The sequence below is a fragment of the Callithrix jacchus genome, chromosome 8 (genome assembly GCF_049354715.1).
Source record: "Callithrix jacchus isolate 240 chromosome 8, calJac240_pri, whole genome shotgun sequence".
In the NCBI taxonomy this organism is placed as follows: Eukaryota; Metazoa; Chordata; class Mammalia; order Primates; family Cebidae; genus Callithrix; species Callithrix jacchus.
Window position 1 is genome coordinate 5,276,102 of NC_133509.1, and position 24,853 is coordinate 5,300,954.

Here is a 24,853-nt window from a genome sequence, read left to right on the forward strand (position 1 = left end):
CCCTGAGCGTGGGGCGCCCCTTATGGACCTCAGCTCACCATCACCGTCAAAGTGTATACAGGAACAGGAGTCCCTTCTCCCCGTCTCCCAGCCCCGCCCTGCCCAAGACACCCACTGCCGACGGTTTCTTATGTATACTTCTAGGGATATGCGATATATATCCAAACAAATACAAATACACACTCTCTTTTGGTCCCTTAAATGGCAGCATATATTACACACAAGGTTCTGAACCTTGATTTTTGTCATTCATGATGTATCTTGAAGACCATTCTCTATCAGTACATGAAGCTTCATTTTTATTGCTGTATAATATTCTATTATATGACAAACCACTATTTCACCAGATGCCTAGTGATGAACACTGTTTTGCAGTCTTTGCATTACCAAAATTGCTACAAATAACTTCATATGCATTATTTTGTATTCATTTCAACATATGTAAAGAATAAATTCTCAAGCAGAAATGCCGACTCATGCTGCATGTATGTTTAAGTTCGACAGCTTTTGTTGAAATGTCCTTCATTAAAGTGTACTAGTTCACGTCCTACCAGCAATGTATGAGAAAAACTGTCGCTACTCCCTTCTGATCAAGTGATTAAAATATGGTAAGATTTTTGCTAATCTAGGCAAAAATTAGTTTTCTAATCTAGTTTTAATCTGCATTTTTGTTATCATGATGGTGAACATACTTCTGTGTTTTGTGAGTAATTTTTATTTCCTTTTCTATGACTTATCTTTCATGTCCTTTGTTTATCTTCCTTTTGGGCTGCTGACCTTTTTACTGATTTATAGGAATTCATCGAGTATTAGGCACACACCTATTTTAAAACATGTCATTCCTTTGCAGATTTCAAGTTTCACAGTTATAGAATCAACGTCTTTTCTGTGGAAGAAAAACTGTTTTCTAACAGCAACTGGAGCCTCTTACATTTCCCATAGTATAAGGTACCATAATGGGCCAGCACCCACTCACCTGGACTTTGGGGCCTCCTCCAGACACTCTGGAGATGTAGCTCATGATATACTTGGCAGCCACTGTTTTTCCAGCACCGCTTTCACCACTAAAGACAGACAGACAAAAATGCTCACCTGAGGAGTGAATTGTAACCAGCTCCCTTCCTTGGCCCTACATCCCACAAAACAAACAGAAACAAAAAGAAAACAGGTAGAAAGGAATTCCTTTTTTTTCTTTCCAAGTACAATACCTGGTAGAGAAAGGCAAGTTACGGCAGGATTAGGTCGCCTTTGTGACCCACGTGAGCAGAATTAAGATAGTATGGGTAATTACCACTGTGCACAGAACTGACCATCAAGAATTTTACATGCCCAATAATGGGGACTATAATTAGGAAAATTATGGAGTATCACAAGGGTGGCATTCTGCATAAATTACAACTGGCATGGAAATTAAATGTAGAAAACAAGCATATGAAATCATGTTAAGTGAAATAAGTCATTCAAGTTATACACAAAACACGATGACAATTTTTGTTTTTAAGTACATAAGAAAGGAAGACTGGGACCAGGTGTGGTGGCTCACACCTGAAATCCCAGCACTTTGGAATCTGAGGCAGGCAGATCACCTGAAGTCAGAGTTTGAGACCAGTCTGGCCAACATGGTGAAACCCCGTCTCTTACTAAAAATACAAAAATTAGCCGGCCTGTAATCCCATTTACTCGGGAGGCTGAGGCTGGAGAATCACTTGAACCCAAGAGGCAGAGGTTGCAGTGACTGGAGATTACGTCATTGAGCTCCAGCGTGGGTGACAAGAGCGAAGCACTGTCTCCAAAAAAAAAAAAAAAGACTGGAATTACCACAAAATATCGACAAAGGCTTTGGTCAAGGAAGAGACAATGAGAAACTTGTTTTATTTCATTATTTTTCAAATGTTTTATAATGTATATGCTATTTTTGTAATTTAAAAATGAAAAGAAACAGTGGGCACTGTGAGGTTTCGAACCATGTGCCTGAACTGATGCAAGCTGCCTTATTTTAGAAGTTCTAAAATTAAACCTCGAAGCAATATTAATCACACCCTGACTAACAAAGGCACCTTCCTCTGGGTGGCCTTCCTGCAAGGGGAGCGCCTTTGTTAATACTACACAGTCTGCTCTTCAAAATCCCCCATTCTTCCTTCAAAATCCCCCTGAATTCATAATCACCTCAATTCAAAACACGCTTACATCAGATTTTTTACCTTTCTATACTGGTACTCTTTGTGTTACCAGAAGAAAATTAATTAATTAAAGAAACCCATGTCACATAAAATGATGGTGAGAGTTAGTATGAAAAATGTGGGCTGCTACAAGCTCCTATGACAACATTTTTGTTTGCTCTTTGCGATAAAAACATTTCAGGGTGCAGAGCAAATGTTCTTCTGTGAATGTCCAGCCCAATTAATTGTTATCAATTGCTGAGTTACCCAAGAAAAGAGAAAACATTTGCTTAGGGGACAATCAAGCAAGGAGACCCTCCCATTTCCAAAAGGAAACCGAAATAAATTTGAAATAATTTTGTATTTCAAAACAAAACAAACAAAAGAATTGAGCTGGCCACAGGGCAGAACTCAAAACTTTGCTGAATTTCCTTGAACTAATATATGGGTTTAAAGGAATTATGGGGAGGCAGGAACCATCCTCTACTCAGGGCTTAGGACCTTCAAAAGTCTGAACCCACCCATGCGATTCACTCGCCATCCTGGTGCTATGCTCTTGGCTTCCTGGTCACATGAATGAAAAAACCAGACTGAAATTTCATAAGCTACAGTAGCAAGTAGAAAACCAGCAAGCCTGGGATGAGGTGTCACGCTGCTTCCAGAGGACACGCTCACTCACAAGCATTAAGTAGGTCTGGTAAACTCAACTCCACGGGGAAATTATCTTTTCAAATGGTCGACATACTCAGATGATGTATTTACTAGACCCAAGGTCAATACAGGTAATCTTATCACTAGAAATACACATTTTGGCAACAATGAAACCGCATTTTATAAGCAGCGTAAATATTCACGAATATTGGGAAGACTGCAATACCTGCAAACACCACATAGCAACATAAAGACACTGCAGCTAAGGTCACGCGGAAACACGAATAGAAGACGCTGTATTGATAACAAGTTTAAAACTATGGAAAAGTAACATACGGACAAAAATAAATAGACAAGGAAAAAGAAATACTCCTGACTTTTATGTGTAAACATTCTGAACATACCACACACACAAAAAAAAAAAGAAAAGAAAAGAAAAAGAAATACTCCTGACTTATTAGGAGTCTGTTACAGGAATGATTTTTTTTGTTTTTTGTTTTTTCTGGGGGGATGGAGTCTTGCTTTGTCACCCAGGCTGAAGGGCACTGGCACAATCTCAGCTCATTGCAACCTCCACATCCCTGGTTCAAGTGATTCTCCTGCCTGAGCTTCCCAAGTATCTGGGATTACAGGTGTGAGCCACCATGTCTAGCTAATTTTTTTTATGTTTAGTAGAGATGGGGTTTCACTGTTTGCCAGGCTGGTCTAGAGCTCCTGAGCCCAGGTGATCCACCTGCCTCGGCTTCCCAAAGTGCTGGGATTACAGGTGTGAGCCACCACGCCTGGCTCTTTTTTCTTTTGATGTGCTTTCTTATGTTGGTTAAATTTTTTTTAGATTTTTAGGCTGGGTACAGTGGCTCATACCAGTAATCCCAGCACTTTCAGAAGCCAAGGTGGATGGATCACTTGAGGTCAGGAGTAAGAGACCAGCCTGGCCAACATAGTGAAACCCTGTCTCTACTAAAAATTTAAAAAATTAGCTGGGTGTGGTGGTGGGCGCCTGTAATCCTAGCTACTCAGGAGGCTGAGGCAGGAGATCTCTTGAACCCAGGAGGCAGAAGCTGTAGTGAACCAAGACGGTGTCACTGCATTCCAGCCTGGGCAGCAAAAGAGAAACTCCAACTCAAAAAAAAATTTTAGATATCTTTGAAATTTGTGTATTTCAGATTCTTAAAAACAGCTGTCACAGAGAAAAAGTGAGGGAGCAAACCTCACAATGATAATCACCATTAATCAACTTCGTCACTATTATTCAACTTCCTATATATCACCATGAGTATGTAATTTTCCTTAAGTTTGCACTGTCACATTTAAACTTTGTTAGAACAAGCTGGGAAAGAGAGAAAGAGAGACAGAGAGCGAGAGAGTGAGAGAGAGCAAGAGAGAGAGAGAGAGAGAGAGACTGAGAAAGAGAGAGTGTGCAAACCCTATTGGAATTATAAAATAATATCTATGAAGGAGAATTGATTAAATTGAAAGAATTACAAAATAAAAGCATAGTAATGCTAGTAATCCCCCCTCCACTGTGTCTTCAATTAATACTGTATTCAGACATGACACCTTTTGTCTCTTTTGTTGGAAACAAAAGAAAGTAATAATAATGGAAAGTAACCCTTTCCATATATTAAAATAAGCATAGCAGTTCCAAAAATAGGATATCTGCATTCTCAGTAATTGGGATCTTTTCCAGGAGACTGAAAATAATCAGTTCTTGCTAAACATTGATCAGAATTTTCATTACTTAGTTTCAATTTACAGATGCTTAAGAAGAATTTTTATTAATCAGAGGTGGTGATTTGCTCAAAATATGATCAGAGAATCATTATGTAACATTCTGTTCTAATAATAGAATGTTACATAATGACTTGAAGCTTACAGTATACACAACCATGATTACACTGGTCTGTTTGGGATGAGAAAATATTGTTTCTTCTCCAGGACTAAAACCCAAGCTAAAAGAAAGTGAAGGTATCAGACAGATCATACGGCGCATCCCAAATCATTACTGTGCATCTCACATCAGTTATTACAGAGCAATTTGCTTCATTTATGCTTCCAGGCAGCCCTTCCTAATTATGTCTTCAGTTGACTTCTAAAGTGGACACACACACATACACACGCATACACACACACACACACACACACACACACACACACTCTCTCTCTCTCTCTCTCTCTCTATCTATCAGGAAAACTCTCTCTCGAAATCAGGAAAACATCCCCGTGGTTCCCAAATCTGGCAGTCTATCAGAATCGTCACAATACTTTCTAATTGCCTATGTCTGGCCCCTCTTCTGACCTGCTGGATCCCAGTCTCTGAGGACACAGACTAGGTATAGGAATTTCTAACAGACTCCCTAGTTAGTTCTTGTATAGCCAGCGGGAAACAAGACAAGCAATTTTCAATCAAAGTCGTAACAGACTCTATAGGAAATATTAACTCAAATAGGAAGTACTGTTGTGTGTGTGTGTGTGTGTGTGTGTTATAGAAATGAAAACATACGGTAAAATATCAAAGAAATGGAAAGAATGTTCTGGGAGGAAAAAGGCATTTGCAATGACATAATCCAAGGGTCCTAATTATTTTTCTGAGAAGGGTTATTCCTTACTTAGAGATCAATAGTATTTTCTAGTTGCTTCAACTGACTCAGTAAGTGTAAAAATACTTCAGTTCCTTATTTTTATTTTTTGAGACATTCCATAAAACAAGGAGGATCAGCTGTTACTACTACTGGAGACTCAGCCAGGCACTCCAATCTCCCCATTCCTGGTCTCAAAGTCTCTCTCCTGGTTCTGTACCACAGGAACCCGTCCGTGTTCCCTTGTAACTGGCTGAATCAGTGTAATTGAAAAGTCGCTTTTCCAACTTTCTGTTTGTCCTTTAAAAAGGATAAACACTTAAAACAAAAATGATGTCTACTTTTGTTCACCCAACACGCGTTATCTAACACCCACTCTGCCCCAGTGTGTTGAGCCAGAGGCCATAATGAGATTTAACTTCTGTCACAGAAGAACTCACTGTCTGTCTCACAGCGAAGTCTGTCAATCACACAGTGGAGATGCGGGTACAGTTTTAGGGATCTGTGGGTGGCAGCTATCCCTGACGAAAAGATTCTTCAACAAGGATAATCAAGTTAGCCAGGTGGGCTGTGTGTATGTATGTGCACTTGTGTGTAAATATCTTAGAGGATGGGATGAACCCTGAGCCGCAAGAGAGAGGTAAAAATTCTGTAGGGTACCTAAAGTACAATTTAAAAAAGAAGCAAGTACTAGGCTAAAAATAAAAACTCTGTGGGGTACGTGTGAAGGGACTCACAGGTAGTTAAACAGGACTTGAGGGGATGGGTACGGTGGCTCACACCTGTCACCTCAACAATATGGGAGGCCAAGGGAGTTAGAGACCAGCCTTGGCAAATAACAATATTTTTTTTTTTTTTTTTTTTTTGAGACGGAGTTTTGCTCTTGTTACCCAGGCTTGAGTGCAATGGCGCAATCTCGGCTCACCGCAACCTCCGCCTCCTGGGTTCAGGCAATTCTCCTGCCTCAGCCTCCTGAGTAGCTGGGATTACAGGCACGCGCCACCAGGCCCGGCTAATTTTTTGTATTTTTAGTAGAGACGGGGTTTCACCATGTTGATCAGGATACTCTCCATCTCTTGACCTCGTGATCCACTCCCCTCGGCCTCCCAAAGTGCTGGGATTACAGGCTTGAGCCACCATGCCCGGCCAATCTCATTTTTAAAAAGAACAACCAACCAAGAAACCCAAGAAGAATAATAAAAAGACAAATAAAAACAAAAACAATTGGCCAGGTATGGTAGCTCATGCCTATAAACCCAGCACTTTGGGAGGCCAGAGCATGTGGATGACCTGAGGTCAGGAGTTCAAGACCAACCTGGCTGACATGATGAAACCTTATCTCTACTAAAAACACACAAAAAATTAGCTGCGCATGGTGGCATGTACTTGTAGTCCCAGCTGCTCAGAAGGGTGAGGCAGGAGAATCATTTGAACCTGGGAGGCAGAGGTTGCAGTGAGGTGAGACTTTGCCACTGCACTCCAGCCTGGGTGATAGAGCAAGACTCTATCTCAAAAATAAATACATTAATTAATTAAAATTTAAAATTAAAAATAATTAGCTGGGTATAGTAGTGTGCTCCTGTGGTCCTAGTTATTTGGGAGGCTGAGGTGGGAGGATGGTTTTGAATGCAGGACGTTGAGGCTGCAGTGAGCTATTGTTGAGCTCCTGCAATGCAGCCTGGGTAAAAATTAAGTAAAAAATAACAGGGCTTGAGTGTGAGGTGGGAAGCTGGGAGGGGTGGGGAGTCGAGCCGGAAGGCAGTGCAGAGATCCAGGAGAGATCCTGGGTAGCAGGTTTGGGGATGCACGCAGGGTCTGGTCTGGGGCACTTCGTGCTACATTTTATACAGACCCTAGACTTCCATTTTCTCAAGGCAGCATACCGATAAATTTGCCTTTATCTACATAGAACAACTGATATATTATTTACTTGCACTTTTTTTCAAAATAAATTTATTAATGTAAATGGGAACCTCTATATGACTTCTATAAATATGAAATCAGAATCACTTGCCCACAATTAAAACCTTAAAAAAAATACAATGAAAATAAAATACTTAATGTGAAAATAATGCAAATATCCATCAACATAGAATAGTTAAGTAAACATATTACTTTTTTTTTTTTTCTGAGACGGAGTTTCGCTCTTGTTACCCAGGCTGGAGTGCAATGGCGCGATCTCGGCTCACCGCAACCTCCGCCTCCTGGGTTCAGGCAATTCTCCTGCCTCAGCCTCCCGAGTAGCTGGGATTACAGGCACGCACCACCACGCCCAGCTAATTTTTGTATTTTTAGTAGAGACGGGGTTTCACCATGTTGACCAGGATGGTCTCGATCTCTTGACCTAGTGATCCACCCGCCTCGGCCTCCCAAAGTGCTGGGATTACAGGCTTGAGCCACTGGGCCCGGCCCAAGTAAACATATTTCTTGGCATTGTCCACTAAGAGGGCCTAGAAACAATGGCACACGGGTGTCACTAAACACACAAAGCACCCCATGTCGGTCTCTAAATACCGTTTTTCAATAAAAGGAACCAGGGCTGCTTGGGGAAATGACCAATGCCAGGGCTGGAGCAGGGAAAATTCAAGCTGAGCGTGGAATATATAACTGTGCCAAAAGGTAAGGAAATTTACAGTGGTGTCACGTCAAGCATATGAGTGGACATGTGGCCATGTCAAGCATATAAGAGTCAGCTGAAATGGGTTCCCACTGGCCAAATCAAAATAAGTAATCACAGTAATAGATTATGAACCTTTGAACGCAAAGGAAGCCATAATTCTATATTGCCATAAGAAAGTAAATGAATCGATAAATAAATAGGAGAGAAGGGAAAGCTCTTCCTCACAGTGGAATACCAGCTAACAAATGTGGAAGGAATGATGGAAATAGATCATCACCATTTGGCGGCCGTCATATGGATGACTGACTGGCGAGGAGTCATTAATGGATGCTCAGGCTGGTAGGTGGAGATTTGACGTGGAGCAGGATGTTCATAATCTCAGAATATATCCCCACAAAACACTAACACATCCTAAAAGAAAATAGGGTGCATTGAATGAGAAGAAACCTAGCAGATGCCTATGGAACCAGGTGATCAAGAGCACTGCATTGTTTCTAGATATTCTGGCCTGGAAAGCATGACCTGGGCCTGGTCGTGAGGAAATATCGGGGAGACTCAGCCTGAGGTCATCCTACAAAATGGAATGCCTGAACTCTTTAGAGCTGTAAAGGGCGAAAAACACGGAAAACAGAGAAGATGCAAAACTCATAGAGGCACACAGAGAGGCAAGAGGATGCATGTGGCTTCATGGCAGCCAACGGAGTCAGAATCAACTGTGTTGAAGTGGTGGGGAGATAAACAAGACAGTGGAAATTCCCACTGAGACTTATTTAAATTAGACCCTGCTTTTATGCAAATACAGAGACATAAAGTGGAACACGACTCTTATTTCAAAAGGTGTAACCCAAGGAATAAAAATACAGGGATAGTTTTAGAAAACTGTTTTTTGAATTCCAGAGTTATTAAAGAAGAAGACAGTTATTCATCTAGTGAAATATCGTCCAGACGATGAGAAATAACATCAATTCCAAAGGACGCTTGGAAGGAACACACAGAAATACTGTGGCTATAACTGTAGGATGTGTTCACTGTGTGTATCATGCATGTCACAGACTGTTACAAGTGCTTTACACGTAACAATCGCCTGACCCACGTGAGAGCCCATGAGGGAGGTGCTTTTATTGCCTCCATTATTTGAAGTGAGTAAAGGTAAGCAACTTGCTCAAGGACACTTAGCTAGTGAGTGGCAGAGCGAGAACAGGAGGTGAGGGAGACTGTGTCAAGGGTCAGAGCTGTACCGTCTCAGAGGAAGGTAAACCTTTAAGATCCTCATATGAGTTGACGAGTCAATAAAAATCAACGATGTTTCCCAAAGTAACCCTATGAATAGTTGATAGCATTAGAAAACTTCTAGCTACTCCCAAGTCTGTGCTGATACACACCCATTTAAGCAGGCCTTCTGCCAATAACATTTATTACCTCACACGGTTGGCACTAACAAATCATAGCCTACATCACTGTGATCACAAGACAAGATAATTCTGCGAGAACGAGAAACCACATCAGAGAAGGCCCTGGACGGCCTTTTCCAATGAGTCAATTCACAGACTCCCTTCCTGGCAGCCCTCCTAGATCTGGGCCAGAAACAAGATGGAGGGGAAGCACATCTGGGAGGTTTCAGGGCCATGGAGAGAGGGAGTCAGACCTCAGAATTACACTAAAAAACTAATTCTCAAATACATGCCATGGCTAACAGCATAACAGTCATAACAGTCAAAAACAAGCAGCCATGCTGAAACCAGCGGGTAAGTAACACAAATTCATTTTTTTTTTTTGGAGATGGAGTTTCGCGCTTGTTACCCAGGCTGGAGTACAATGGCGCCATCTCGGCTCACCGCAACCTCCGCCTCCTGGGTTCAGGCAATTCTCCTGCCTCAGCCTCCTGAGTAGCTGGGATTACAGGCACGCGCCACCACGCCCAGCTAATTTTTTGTATATTTTTTAGTAGAGATGGGGTTTCACCATGTTGACCAGGATGGTCTCAATCTCTTGACCTTGTGATCCACCCGCCTCGGCCTCCCAAAGTGCTGGGATTACAGGCGTTGAGCCACCGCGCCCGGCCATATTCATTCTTTAATAGATTGAGGAAAGTGTGAGTAAGACTAACAGCTAGCTGGTACTTCTCCCCAACCCCAGACAAATACCTAGTTAACTGGTGTTGTCGAGTAGAAAAACTTTTCACCTAGTCTGCCAACAACATGGATGGCCCCATGGTAATGCTCATCCTGGCCCAGACGGACGCAGTTGGAAGAACCCAATGTTGAGTATGAAGATCAGATTTGAGTCCCAGCTTGGCTACGTACCAACTCTGAAATTCCTTCTAACGTAACCGGCAGATCTTTAACAACACTCTTCAAGAGTTAAATTTTTTTCTTCATGTGTATTTCCTCATTACATTTTCTTAACATTCCTTTAAGGTAAGAATTCCCATTTTACAGATGAAGTAACTGAGGCTTGCAGAGGTCACACGCCTTAGATAGAAAGAATAGTCCACCCTATGACTCACCCCAGAGATCTTTCCACTGCACCTCATGACTCAAAGTGGTAATGGATTATTAACCAGCTAACCTAACACCTGCTGTCCCAGAGGCAGGCAGCCCCGCCTGGGAGCACAGCTCTGTCACATTTCAAATGCAAGATTTCAACAAGTTTCTTTGCCTGAGACTCAGTTTCTTCATCTGCAAAAGTAGGGGATGGCAACACCTAGTTTGCCAGGCTGATGGAAAGATGAAAAATGATGTAATTAAAAGGACACAAAGCAAGTACTCAAAAGAGGGCTGCTGTTATGATTACGGGTAGTGTAGTAATTACGCACCTTCCCGAACAGCACTCCTTGGCTGATGAGAAGGGAATTTCGGCAACCAGTCTAGAATGTAAGGTTTGCAGGGAGCTTGGCGAACAGGGTAAATCTGGGCCCTTGCTCTTCAAATGTACAGCCGGGGCAGCCCCATGCAGCTCCGTTAGTCACAGGCATGGGGTGACAGGGCCTCCCAAAGCCAGGCCAGGGGGACGTCGAGCACAAAGGCCAGTGCTGCTGGGATAACAAGAAACTGGGTGGACCCACAGCAACTCAGGAGAACCCTGAAAAGGGTCCCCATGCTAACAATGAAAGGTTCCTGAAATACATCAAAGGCAGGAAGACAGCTTGAGAATCCAGAGACACTTGGTGGGGCCACGGCAAAGAGCACAGGAGACCCATGACCAAACATTAGAGGCACGCGGAATTTTTCCCTTTTATATTTACTACTGCAAAAGTTACATATTCCAACTCTAAGATGTATGCTGCAGTACACAGGTCAGAAATCTTAGCTCTAGTGATGACTACTATCCCTTTTCCTCGACAAAAATTCTCTTACTCAATCAGCAAATATTACTCATGTACCTTCAAAATATCTCTCATGTCTTTATTCTTTAAAAAAAATATTTATTAAAAAAAGGCATTAACACTGAACAAGGGAAAAAATATATTTATTTATTTATTCAGCTCCCGTGCAGGTTGCAACCTACAAAAACTTTGCACTGCTACCGGATGTATTCAGGACAGACGGTCTACTCACCAGAAAACAACTGTGCCGGGATATTTCACATACAAAAAGTTGACACAGCACCAAAGGGGATGCTTTCACATTGACATCATGTGTCTCAAACAGCCTAAGGTGGCAAGAGCTGATTTAGGCCAAAAGTGATAGGAATTCATTTCAGACGGCAGCAATAAAACTGTCACATAAATGTTCTCCAAGGCCCAGTGATTCTCCATAGAGAAGGGCAAGGACTTCAGAAATGCCTCTTGCCACACTGCCGAGATTCTGCCTGGTGAGGCAGAGATGGTAGAGATCATGAACGAAACTCTCCAGTTCTTCCTTTTACACATGATCATTTTGTTAAACAGACTTACAGAGAAGAGATGTGTATGACATCCGAAGATTTCACATATGTGGTTCTAATGCACAAATCCAAATTCTGGATTTTATAGAACAGATTAATGAGCTAAGCAGATATGGGTGGCTCACTTACTGGGTTCACAGGTACCTACCAAGCCTTCAAGAGCTCACCATCATTTTTTTTTTTTTTTAAGATGGAGTCTCACTCTGTCATCTAGGCTGGAGTGCAGTGGTGTCATCTTGGCTCATTGCAACCTCTGCCTCCTGGGTTCAAGTGATTCTCCTGCCTCAGCCTTCTGCATAGCTGGGATTACACGTGCCTGCCACCACGCCCAGCTACTTTTTATGTTTTTAGTAGAGATGGGGTTTCGCCATGTTGGCAGGGCTAGTCTCGAACTGCTATCCTCAGGTGATCTGCCCACCTTGGCCTCCCAATGTGCTGGGATTACAGGCATGAGCCACTGTGCCCTGCCTCACCATCATTCTTAACAATGCTAATGTAGCTCCTGCTGTTGCATTTTTCTGTTGGCAGTGCCCGGAGGCTACCTTCACTTGCCCATTCCTTGATTTCTTTACAGGCTTACTGAAAGTCACACACTGGCTTCCTCCTTGCCTTTCTAACACGTCAGGCCCTCGCTGCTGCACTAGATTTCCACATTCCCTCAACATCCCATCTCTTTTCTACCAATAGTGTTATCTTTGTGAACCAGGCTTTCGGGCTATCATGTCTCTGCTCAGAGACCTGCTAGAATATCTAAACAGGCCACAGAGAACCATGAAAAGCAGGGGAAGACTGAGCTCTGGCACCCAGACGTACCCAGGGGATAACAAGTCAGGTAAGTCACAGAAACTGCCCAGGTATGGCCATTTGGTATACAAATGCGTCCTTACCTCTTGGTAAGAAATCAAAGCTAATGTGTCAGTAAGGTCACGTCCTTTGTTAACTCAGTCTCTGTGTCAGTTACCCTACCCTCCTGGGTAGGCAGAACGCATCACAGCCAACCATGTACAAAGGGTTAGGTTTTCTTCTTCATTTCTTCCTAGGAGCTATGGCTTTGTTGTACAAAGGGTTAGGTTTTAAAAAGCACTTGAGTCCAGCCGGGACAACATAAGGAGACACCGTCTCTAGAAAAAATTAAAAAAATTAGCCGGCCATGATGGAGCGCCTCTGTGGTCCTAGCTACTCGGGAGGCTGAGGTGGAAGGACTGCTTGAGCCTGAAAGGCAGAGGTTGCAGTGTGCTGAAACTGTGCAACCGCACTCCAGCCTAGGTGACAGAGCGGAGGACTTCAATCTTTGGAGTCCAGGGCTAACTCACCTGGCTAACTGTCCTGACCCCTGTTCCCATGGTAATGATAGCTATCACATCTCCATCAAAATATGGTTAAATTTGAGACCCAGAGGGGCATCACTCCTAATAGGTATAGAGAAAGCGCATAAGGTTTGAAGTCAGACAGGGCCAAATTCAAACAGAGGCTCTGCCATCTACTAGTTTTCGATCTTAGAATTCTCTTAAGCCTCATTTTCTAGATAAAGCTTCAAAAACCAATACCAACAGAGTGATGAGGATTAAAAAAGACAAACTATATGAAAAGCAACCAGCAGAGTACAGGCACTCCGCAAGGCTATCTTTCCTGGCCTGAGGGTGCTACCAGCAAGAGGTGACCTGCTATCAGGGTTTCAAGAGCCTTAGCCCTTGGCTTTGAAGCAGAGTGAGCTGCGGAACCTGAAAAAGAGATACTGATGCTAAGAGGCTACCAAAGATCAGCAGAAACAGAGTCTCTGGAGGTGGAGCCTACTTTACGTATCTGTACAGCCAGTGAAACAGGGAGGCAGTTCAGGAATCAGAAGTACTTATCCCTGGGAGAGTTAAGTTGGCGAACCTAGACAAGTAACAGCAGCTCGTGCCTGTCATCCCAGCACTTTGGGAGGCTGAGGCAGGCAGATTACTTGAGGTCAGGGGTTTGAGACCAGCCTGGTCAACAGGGCAAAACCCTAACTGTACTAAAAAAAAAAAAAAAAAATAGCTGGGGGTCATGGCACATGCCTGTAATCCCAGCTTCTCAAGAGGCTGAGGCAGGAGAATCACTTGAACCCAGGAAGTGGAGGTTGTGGTGAACCAAGATTGTGCCACTGCACTCCAGCCTGGGTGACAGAATGAGACTGTCTCAAAAAAAAAAAGTTAAATTAGTGAACACAACTGATGGTAGATAAAATTAGCATCTATAGGCCGACATGGTGGCTCACACCTGTAATCCCAGCACTTTGGGCAGCTGAGACAGGTGGATCACTTCAGGTCAGGAATTCAAGACCAGCCTGGCCAACACAGTAAAACACTGTCTCTACTAAAAATACAAAAAATCAGCTGGGTGTGGTGGTGGGCACCTGTAATCCCGGCTACTTGGGAGGCTGAGGGAAAGGAATCCCTTGAACCCCAGGGTGGAGGTTGCAGTGAGCCAAGATAGCACCATTGCACTCCAGCCTGAGCGACAGGGCAAGATTCCATCTCAAAACAAAATAAGCATCTACAGAAGCCACTCTCCCTGAGGAGGAAGACGTAGGAAATGTCCAAGGTCAACCCCAGGTGTTTATTCCTGAGTAGATGTTAGCCTAATAGACACCAGGGCTTGGCAGGACAGAGTGTGGGTTAACGAAAGGGGGTTGACCTATGGCAGAGACAGGACAGGAAAGTAAACAGCAGAGATGGGGGGTTTTCTCTAAGCAAAAAGACTGTTCTGCAGACTGGAGCAATACCCTTAGTTCACGTGTTCACATCTGCTCTCTGGAGATTTGAGTGCTGTGAGCTGAAAATAAGGCCGGGCGCGGTGGCTCACTCCTGTAATCCCAGCACTTTGGGAGGCCGAGGCAGGTAGATCACTAGGTCAAGAGATCGAGACCATCCTGGTCAACATGGTGAAACCCCGTCTCTACTAAAAAAATACAAAAAATTAGCTGGGCATGGTGGCGCGTGCCTGCAATCCCAGCTACTCAGGAGGCTGAGGCAGGAGAATTGCCTGAACCCAGGAGGTGGAGGCTGCGGTGAGCCGAGATGGCGCCATTGCACTCCAGCCTGGGTAACAAGAGCGAAACTCTGTCTCAAAAAAAAAAAAAAAAAAAAAAACAAAAAAAAGAAAATATGAACATCCCTTCACTCAGAATTCATCCCTCTATCCAGCCTCCTGGTGGTAATCTTAGTCCCCCTCATGGACTGTATTCCAGGGCAAATAATCAGCTGTCCACAGAAAGAATTCTCCCCAGGAAATAATGAATTGGGGTCTGATTCATACTTCCTTGTGAGTTTGCTTGGCGAGGCAGTCTACCAAGGCTGCTCAACTGTAGCTGTTTTGACAAATCAAGTGTGTCCTTGGGTCAAGCTCAGTAACTACGCTTCCGTGGAGCCCTGTGCTTGAGAAAGCAAGGTGTCTCCTTCCTTGATGTCTTGTAAAATGCAATTTGTTACAGTCATTTCTAGTCTCGAAATGGTTAGGTGCCAGTGCATCCTCTGTCATTGTATCCACTGCATTAGAAAACATGAGGAAGACTGGGAGGAAACTAGAAATGCCTGCTTTGTGGGCTGCATTATGCCATCTGAAGTGTCCTTTAGATAAAGTCACACCAGGGGCATTGGGAGGTGAAAGTCTAAAAGAATACCACAGAAATTAGGTCATCACTCATCTTCTATTTCCTAATTAAATGACACTAAAGATTCCTAGCCTTTCCAGCCATGCCAGAATCCCTTAGCTCGAGGAGCAGGATTTTCTTCCAGCCGCCAAGAAAATGGGTTTTTGTTTGTTTGTTTTCTGCTCACAAACGCATTTAGAAAGGCAGCATTCAGCTCAGCCCCTAACAGATGGAACACATGCCTCATCTGGTGTCAGGGGCTACAAAGCTGGCATTTCCACCCAGAACAGGATTTCCCTGCCTTTCCTTCTGTCTAGAATTATGTGGAAGAGTTCCAAAACAGGAAGACCTCAGAGGTCATCTGGTCATTCAATTCCTTTGCAGGTGAAGAAACCAAGGCCCAGACAGGAGTGAGGCATGCTGCCCAGGGTCAGGTGAGCGTGAACCATGCCAGAGGTGTCCAATCTGCTTTCTCAAGGCAGACAAACACAGGAAAGAATCAGCTCAAGAGGTCAGGCTCTTGCCTTCCGTGCCTGGGTGGAGATGTCTATGGCCCTGGAATGTCCCACCTAAGAGGGGTGTTTCTGCTTGCTTGGGGGCTTTGATCACAGGACAGTCTGACAATGTGATGTATGTTCGGGGCTTTGGGACATACCATCACAATTCTGACCTCGAGGAAACAAAAGGCATTTGCACAAGCCTTTCACAGCAGCTGGAAACCGAGGGTGAGCCAGGCAGGTGGTGCATGGTCAGAGTATTGTCTCACCTCGTATGGGCAGAAGGTAGCACTGCCAGTGACTCCACAGGGAGAGGACAACTGGAAGCTCCACCTCTGGACACTCCGAGACCTTGCCCTTGGCTTCTCTTTTGTCTGGCTCTAATTTGTGTCCTTTTGCCAGAATAAAACTGTAATCCTAAGTGTGGGGCTTTTCTGAGCTTTGTGAGTTGTTCCAGTGAATTATTGAACCTGATGGGGCACTGAGAACCCGTGAATGGATGAGGGTGGCCTGGGGAGCCCTGAATATGCAGCTGATGTCTGCAGGAAGGGCAGTCGACTGGAGGCCTGTGCCCTTAACCTGAAGTTTGCCCCACCTCCAGGCAGCTCCTGAACGAAAGCACATCTCCTAAATTAAAGCACAGCCATTGCAACAGAAATCCTTGGGAGCAGGTCCCTGAAGCCTTTGCCATCTGAACAGCTGGAAACAAGGATCTGGAAGTAGGCAACCATCCTGCTTCAGTGTAGGGGGACCTTGCAGTGCCAGGTAGAGGGAGACACACGGGCTGCGGAAGACTGAGGTGGGTTCCAGACTGACAAGCTCATGGAAGAAGACCATTCCCTTCCTGCTCATCTCAGTACATGCCCAGAAGAGGGAAAATGTGAAGAAGGAAAAAGGGCAAAGGACTCCATTAGAAAACTCATCCTGGACCCTCATTCAATTCTGTCTAAGAAAACACCTCCTCGGTGGCTCACGTCTGTAATCACAGGACTTTTGGAAGCCGAGGCAGGTGGACCCACGAGGTCAACAGATCGAGACCATCCTGGTCAACATGGTGAAACCCCGTCTCTACTAAAAATACAAAAAATTAGCTGGGCATGGTGGTGCGTGCCTGTAATCCCAGCTACTCGGGAGGCTGAGGCAGGAGAATTGCCTGAACCCAGGAGGCGGAGGTTGCGGTGAGCCGAGATGGCGCCATTGCACTCCAGCCTGGGTAACAAGAGCGAAACTCTGCCTCAAAAAAACAAAACAAAAAAAAAAAAACAAAAAAACACCTCCTGCCTCTCTAGCAACTGATGACTCCACTTATTGTCAAACAGAAGCATCTTCTATTAAGTAATCAAATACAACATGACCCGGGTGCTCGTCCTCATAAAGTTTAACTTGCATCTGCATCTAATCAAGTCATTAGCTATAACCTGACATTTGTAGAGAATCCAGTCGAAGGACTAGGTATAGTGACACCATGAAGAAGCAATGAGATAAATGTACATGATGTCTGGAGGAAAAGCAGTTCTGGTCTCTTCAAAAAGTCAGTGTCATGAAGGAAATAGTAGTAATAGAGGAACTGTGGTCGAATAAAAATAGATTTATGATTCATAACCAAATGCATTCGGCATTACTCAATTTGCATAAACCAGCAAAAAAGGACATTTGCTGCAATTTAAGAAGGTTGAATAGTAAAGTTTTTAGATGATGTTGAAAAAGTACTATTAATTATTTAGTTATGATAATGGACTTGGAATTAGTAAGAAAATATTTCAATTTTTCAGAGTTGCACATGGAAATATTTAGGGGTAAAATGTCATGAAGTCTACATTTACCTTTAAGTACTTCAGATATATATCTACCTTGAAATGCTTCAGTGCTCACGTTTTGCAATATTGACTTTGGAATTACGTAAATGTTTTACATAATTATGAAAACAATTAAATTGAAAAATGCTAAACAACTAAAAATGAAAATGAAATAAATGAACCCAACCATAGGTCAGGTTGACAGAGAAAAGGATTATCTTAAGTGACTTTTATGAAACCCAGTATTTTGACTGTAAATATTGGGCATTTGGACAAAAAAAAACAACAGAAATTTTAAAATAAATTCAGTATTGCTACTACTAATAGTGGTATTGTTATTTTAAAAGCATTAACACACATTCCATCTATCTAAAATACATACACTGCAATGCAAACAACGCGATCAGGAAGCAAGATTTTTCAGCATAAGAGAAATAGGGCACGAAAACTAAAATCAAAGAAAAACTGAAATCTTCTAAATTAACTGCAAACAGTTTTTCCATTTCATGTTTCTCTTAAAAAAACTCATATTCCGTAGCTTTGTCCTTTCAAAAAACTACACGCACTAACAACAGCGCAGTGAGCATTCTTGGTGCCCAGTTTACTGTTCTTTTAACACCATTTCCCATTAAAGTAAACCAAGGCCCAGCAGGGTACGGTGGCTTACACTTGTAATCCCAGCACTTTGGGAAACTGAGGTGGGTGGATCACTTGAGGTCAGGAATTCGAGACCAGCCCAGCCAACATGGGGAAACCCTGTCTCTACTAAAAATGCAAAAGAATCAGCCAGGCATGGTAGCACATGCCTGTAATAACAGCCACTCAGGAGGCTGAAGCAGAAGAATCACTTGAACCCAGGAGGCAGAGGCTGTGGTGACCTGAGATCACACTACTATACTCCAGCCTGGGTGACAGAGTGAGACTTGGTCTCAAAAAGAAAAGAAAACAGAAAAGAAAAGAACCAAGGCCCCTGGAGAGAGAGTGGATTGTCCATCTTGCACAGGATGTATACAATATACAGGAAATACACACGGTGAGCTGCTAAGTCTTAAAAGAAGGAAACTAACTGAGCCTACTGGGGTCACGTCCAAAGGACAAAGTCAGAGTTCAACAATAAGATCAGCCGGGCGCGGTGGCTCACGCCTGTAATCCCAGCACTTTGGGAGGCCGAGGCGGGCGGATCACGAGGTCAAGAGATCGAGACCATCCTGGCCATGGTGAAACCCCATCTCTACTAAAAATACAAAAATTAGCTGGGCGTGGTGGCGCGTGCCTGTAGTCCCAGTTACTCGGGAGGCTGAGGCAGAAGAATGGCTTGAACCCAGGCGGAGGTTGCACTGAGGCGAGATCGCGCCATTGCACTCCAGCCTGGCAACAGAGTAAGACTCCGTCTCAAAAAAAAAAAAGATCATTCTAGCCTTGAAAAGTATAACTGCAGTGTAAACAGGTACAATATTAAAAATCCACTAGTTTGGAATAAAACTGAAAATGAAACACATGACCTGGGAAGACTACTCGGGCAACGATTGATTGTACTGAAAACAGGTGAGTCATGGCAACGAATCCAGTGTGTTTGCTTTTTCTACATAACTTGAGGATAATCCTTGAGCAAGAATCCAGTGTTTTGTCTAATTTTCCCATACATTTTTATTTTAAGGTGACCAAACGAAAGAACTAATAAATGCAGAAAAATAACAGAATTAGAAAAAAGATATTTTTCAACCACTCATTAGACAGTGGCTCTGAAGTGGTTTATAACAGATGGGTTCACTGACAACCTGGACACACGAAGAGAGCGCAACAGGCAGGAAGTGCAGTGCACGGCATCACTGATAAAGGTATTTTTGCCAAAAATGGAACCGGACTCTGATCAACCTTTAGATCTAACTATGAATTTACAGCAAGTGTGGGAACAGTGCAATGCTGAAGCAACATCGTTGGATACGATTAGGCAATGCCAGAGTAGCGAGACCTGCAGGACAAAAAACTTTTGTTTTTGTTGTTCTTTTAAACAAACCCAAGGAAACAAAAAGAGGAAGGGAAAATAGTTAAAGACTGAAGAGACGTCGCAACCAGGTGCGGTAATGTGGACCCTGTTTGGATACCAAATAAAAACAAACCTACTGTGACAAAGAATCCATGAGAAGAGCATGGAACTGGAACACTGATAATGTTGGATACTCTAAAAGAATTCTTCATGTTTAAGGTGTCATGAGAATGATTTCTTAGAGGCACATATTAATTACTGGCAAATAAAGGGGATGTTTGGATTTGCTTTTTTTTTTTAAGACAGGCTCTTTGTCCAGCCTGGCTAGAGTGCATTGGTTCAAGTATAGCTCACCGTAACCTCAAACTCCTGGGCTAATGTGATCCTCCTGCCTCAGCCTCCCTAGACTGACTATAGGTGTGTACCACCATATCCAGCTAATTAAAAATTTTTTTATGGAGATGGGGTTTGCTGTGTTGTCTAGGCTGGTCTCCAGTTCCCGGCCTCAAGTGATCCTTCTGCCCTATGGCTTCCCAAAGTGCCAGGATTACATGTAATCTTGTCTTGACCTTGGAAATGAATCCACTGCCATGCCTTGTCAGATTTGCTTTACGTAATCAAGTGGGACAGAATGGGAGGACCAAATAAAACAGAATTAGCCATATATTGGTAACTTGGCAAAATGGACAATAGATATATAGGGATACCTTCTACTATTCTTTCTCATTTCGTGTATATTTTTAACTATCCATAATAAAAGGTTTTCAAAATCTCTCAAATTAAAAAAGATGAACACAAATATGTATGATAAAATGTAAAATGTCAAATTCTAGCTGATGAGTATATGGATGCTTATACTCTCTAGTGTTTGAAAATATTCACAATAAAAATAGGAAGGAAAAGAAACTATTTACAATAGTAAGCACCTTTTTTCCTTGAGAGGGAGTCTTACTCTCTCCTCCAGGCTGGATTGCAGTGGTGTGATCTTGGCTCACTGCGGCTTCCATTTCCTGGGTTCAACCAAATCTCATGGCTCAGCCTTTCAGTAGCTGGGACTACAGGCATGTACCACTATGCCTGGCTAATTTTTTATTTTTAGTAGAGATGGGGTTTCACTAAGTTGTCCAGGCTGGTCTTGAACTCCTGACTTCAAGTGATCTGCCTGTCTCAGCCTCCCAAAGTGCTGGGATTACAGATGTGAACCTTTTTAAAAAAAATTTTTTTAAACAGGGTCTTGCTCTGTTAACCAGGCTGGAATGCAGTTGCATAATCTCAGCTCACTGCAGCCTTGATTTCCATGGCTCAACTGATCCTCCCCACTCAGCCTCCCCTGTAGCGGGGACTACAGGCACATGACACGAGGTGCCTGGCTAATTTTTCTATTTTTTTGTAGAGATGGGATTTTGCCATGTTGCCCAGGCTGGTCTCGAACTCTAGGACTTACAGGAATGAGCCACCCCATCTGGCGTCAGTAAGCAGAATTTTATTTTATTATTTTTTTTCAAGACAGAGTCTTGCTCTGTCACCCAGGCTGGAGTGCAGTGGCGCAATCTTGGCTCACTGCAACCTCCACCTCCCAGGCTTAAGGGATTCTCCAGCCTCAGCCTTTCTAGTATCTGGATTATAGGTGTGGGTCACCATGCTCAGCTAATTTTTGTAAGTAAGCAGAATTTTAAAAGCACTTAAGCCGGGGGTCTCCAATCTTTTGGCTTCCATGGGCCACACCGGAAGAAGAATTATCTTGGGCCACACATAAAATGTACAAACACAAATCATAGCTGAAGAGCTTTAAAGAATTGCAAAGAACTCTCATAATGTTTTAAGAAAGTTTACAAATTCCTGTTGGGCCACATTGCAAGCTGTCCTAGCCTGCAGGTGGGACAGGCTTGACTTAAACCCAGCCAGGATTCAGAGCCGTGTCAGGCTAGAGAGATTACGAAACGTGGCTACAGACACCTAATGCTGGCAGTTACCAGTAATCTACCCCCACATTCAATACAAATGACAGAGTTCACCAAAAATATTCAAATATGAATTACTAAATTATGAACGGAAAGAAAAAACAGGGACGTAGAGGAAAGGATTCCATATGACTACACAGTGAAAACCTATTTATTGTGCTTACTGCAAGCCCACAGAAGCTCAGAAGGTTTCTGATACGGAGCTCTATTACACAGTTATAAACACACCAGGACAAAGCAGCTAACCTGCTAACCTATTTATTGTGTTTACTGCAACCCCACAGAAGCTCAGAAGGTTTCTGATACGCAGCTCTATTACACAGAGTTATAAACACACCAGGACAAAGCAGCTAACCTGCTAACCTATTTATTGTGTTTACCGCAAGCCCACAGAAGCTCAGAAGGTTTCTGATACGGAGCTCTATTACACAGAGTTATAAACACACCAGGACAAAGCAGCTAACCTGCTTGTGACTCAAACACATTAACCAGACTCTGACATCAGTAGCTATTGCAAAACCACTGCTTATCGACCGAGATCCACGGTCACGGCACAGCCTCATATCCTTTTTGCCCACTGATAAGGATCTTCATACCTGATGATGACGCACTGGTTCTCTCTGTCAATGATCATGTTTCTGTACATATTATCTGCAAGGGCGTAGATATGTGGTGGGTTTTCATACTGTGCCTAGAAAAGCAAAAAATAGTAATACATAAATCATAAAAAAATAAAAACATAATCATGGTCAGAGAGGCAACGTATTTCTTTCCCTCAATTTGGAAATGAATGCAAGCACTATAGTTCCACTTCCTGTGATTACATCTCAAAGGTTGCATGATACGAGAATTCATAAAATTTCCTAGGTCATCAAGAGTTACACCCGCACGAAATTAAGATGGAATTTACGAGTCTTCCGTAGGCATACGCACGATTCAGCCTTCCGATGTGCCCCGCGTCTTCAGACACTCCAACACCCTGCTCTTCCACCCATACATACCTCTGCAGTTGACAGTCCATTTCTAAATGTTTCTGTAGATGCTTAGGCAACAGGTCTTAGGAGACGCCTGCCACACACCTAGATCTGACTTCCACCAGAATTCCAAATTCCTATGTAATTTTTTCTAAGAGGACACATTGTAGATTCCGGAGCCTCAGGACGAGTTAGGTGAGATTATCTATGGATCAGGAAAAATCCTTAAAGAGGGCAAGGAGGTGTGCTTCTTTAAAGGGATAAGCCAGTTTGTTTCATCTCTACTGGAAACAAAAAAATCCTAAAATCCTGCCACACTAAGATACTCTCCTGGGTTTGTGATTTCATCTTATAGGATATCTTAGCTATGCACCAATATGAAACTAAATACATTTTCCATGCTTAAGAAATTCTCAGGCTGACTTCAGCCCTGCTTTATTCCATTTCTGGACATACACCTTCATCACAACCTCAAAAATTACCAAAAACAAAAATACTTAGTTGGGTATATATGGGGAAAGAACACTCCCAGCCTGTAATCACTCCAAGCTACTTGGTAGGCTGAGGCAAAAGGGCCATGTAAATCCTAGGACCTGCAGGCTAGTCTCTACAAAAAAAAAGTTTTTTTTTTTTTTTTGAGACGGAGTTTCGCTCTTGTTACCCAGGCTGGAGTGCAATGGCGCTATCTTGGCTCACCGCAACCTCCGCCTCCTGGGTTCAGGCAATTCTCCTGCCTCAGCCTCCTGAGTAGCTGGGATTACAGGCACACGCCACCGTGCCCAGCTAATTTTTTATATTTTTAGTAGAGACGGGGTTTCACCACGTTGACCAGGATGGTCTCGATCTCTAGACCTCGTGATCCACCCGCCGCGAAAAGTTTTTAATAAGCTGGGTGTGGTAGCACTCGCCTGCAGTCCTAGCTACTTGGGAGGCTAAGGTCGAAGGATAGCTTGAATCCAGGAGTTGGAGGATGCAGTGAGCTATAGTTGTGGGAATAGTGGTTTCCAAGCTGCATGTCTCACAATGACAGATGGGAAAACAATTTGACAAGACAGGTAAAGCTTTACACAAAGGTAAAGCTCAACTTACTTAACCCATTTTATTGTTAAATGACTTACTATCGAAAAGGGGTCCTGGCTAGAAGCTGTTGCTCACTGCCATGTTCCGGAAGATGAGAGCTTGGTGGGGAGGGGTTAGGACAAGGGGGCTTTGTATCCAATACCCAGTGTTCCTCCCGAGTTGTGGGCAGGGGGCTCATAAGGGGAAGTACCCAGCGAGGGCTGCAAGCTACGCCTAGACCTGGTAGACGAAAGAACCCTACGCAGGAACCAGAACATGTTATCTCTGCCTTAACCTTACGGTCAGAACTGATGTCTGTAGGGACATCAGGACATGGATTTACATAGACTTTTTTTTTTTTTGAGACAGAGTTTCGCTCTCGTTGCCCAGGCTGGAGTACAATGGCACCATCTCGGCTCACCGCAACCTCCGCCTCCTGGGTTCAGGCAATTCTCCTGCCTCAGCCTCCTGAGTAGCTGGGATTACAGGCACGTGCCACCATGCCCAGCTAATTTTTTGTATTTTTAGTAGAGACAGGGTTTCACCATGTTGACCAGGATGGTCTCGATCTCTTGACCTCGTGATCGACCCGCCTCGGCCACCCAAAGTGCTGGGATTACAGGCGTGAGCCACGGCGCCCAGACTAGATGGACTTCTAGTCCATACTGCTTGTGCAGGATTATTATAATTATTATTTTAATTTAACAGAGTTTAACTGAGCAGAGAATGACTCAGAACAAGAAAAGGTTCAGAGAGCCTCCGGTGCTGCCATATGCTGTAAGATTTAGGGGCAGAAAAAGGAAGGCCGTGTACATAAAGTGGAAGCGAGGGCCGGCCCTGGCTCACACCTGTAATCTCAGCACTTTGGGAGGCCCAAGTGGAAGGATCGCTTGAGGTCAGGAGTCTGAGATCAGCCAGGTCAACGTGGCAAAACCCCCTCTCTACTAAAAATACAAAAATTAACCAGGTATGGTGGTGCGTGCCTATAAATCCCAGCTACTCAGGAGGCTGAGGCAGGAGAACTGCTTGAACCTAGGAGGTGGAGGCTGCTGTGAGCTGAGACCGCACC

At 43.5% G+C, this 24,853-nt stretch overlaps 1 protein-coding gene across 4 annotated transcripts in view; it reads right to left on the minus strand.

The window, feature by feature from the left end:
* MYO1E (myosin IE) overlaps nt 1-24,853 on the minus strand; it is a 232,243-nt gene that overhangs the window by 95,386 nt on the left and 112,004 nt on the right. For all 4 annotated transcript variants that reach the window (XM_002753190.6, XM_078333272.1, XM_035258746.3 and 1 more), the window contains 2 exons: nt 22,348-22,442; nt 977-1,064 (listed from right to left, as the gene is read on the minus strand). In XM_002753190.6, coding sequence (XP_002753236.1) covers nt 977-1,064; nt 22,348-22,442 — 183 coding nt within the window. The remainder of the gene's footprint in view (nt 1-976; nt 1,065-22,347; nt 22,443-24,853) is intronic.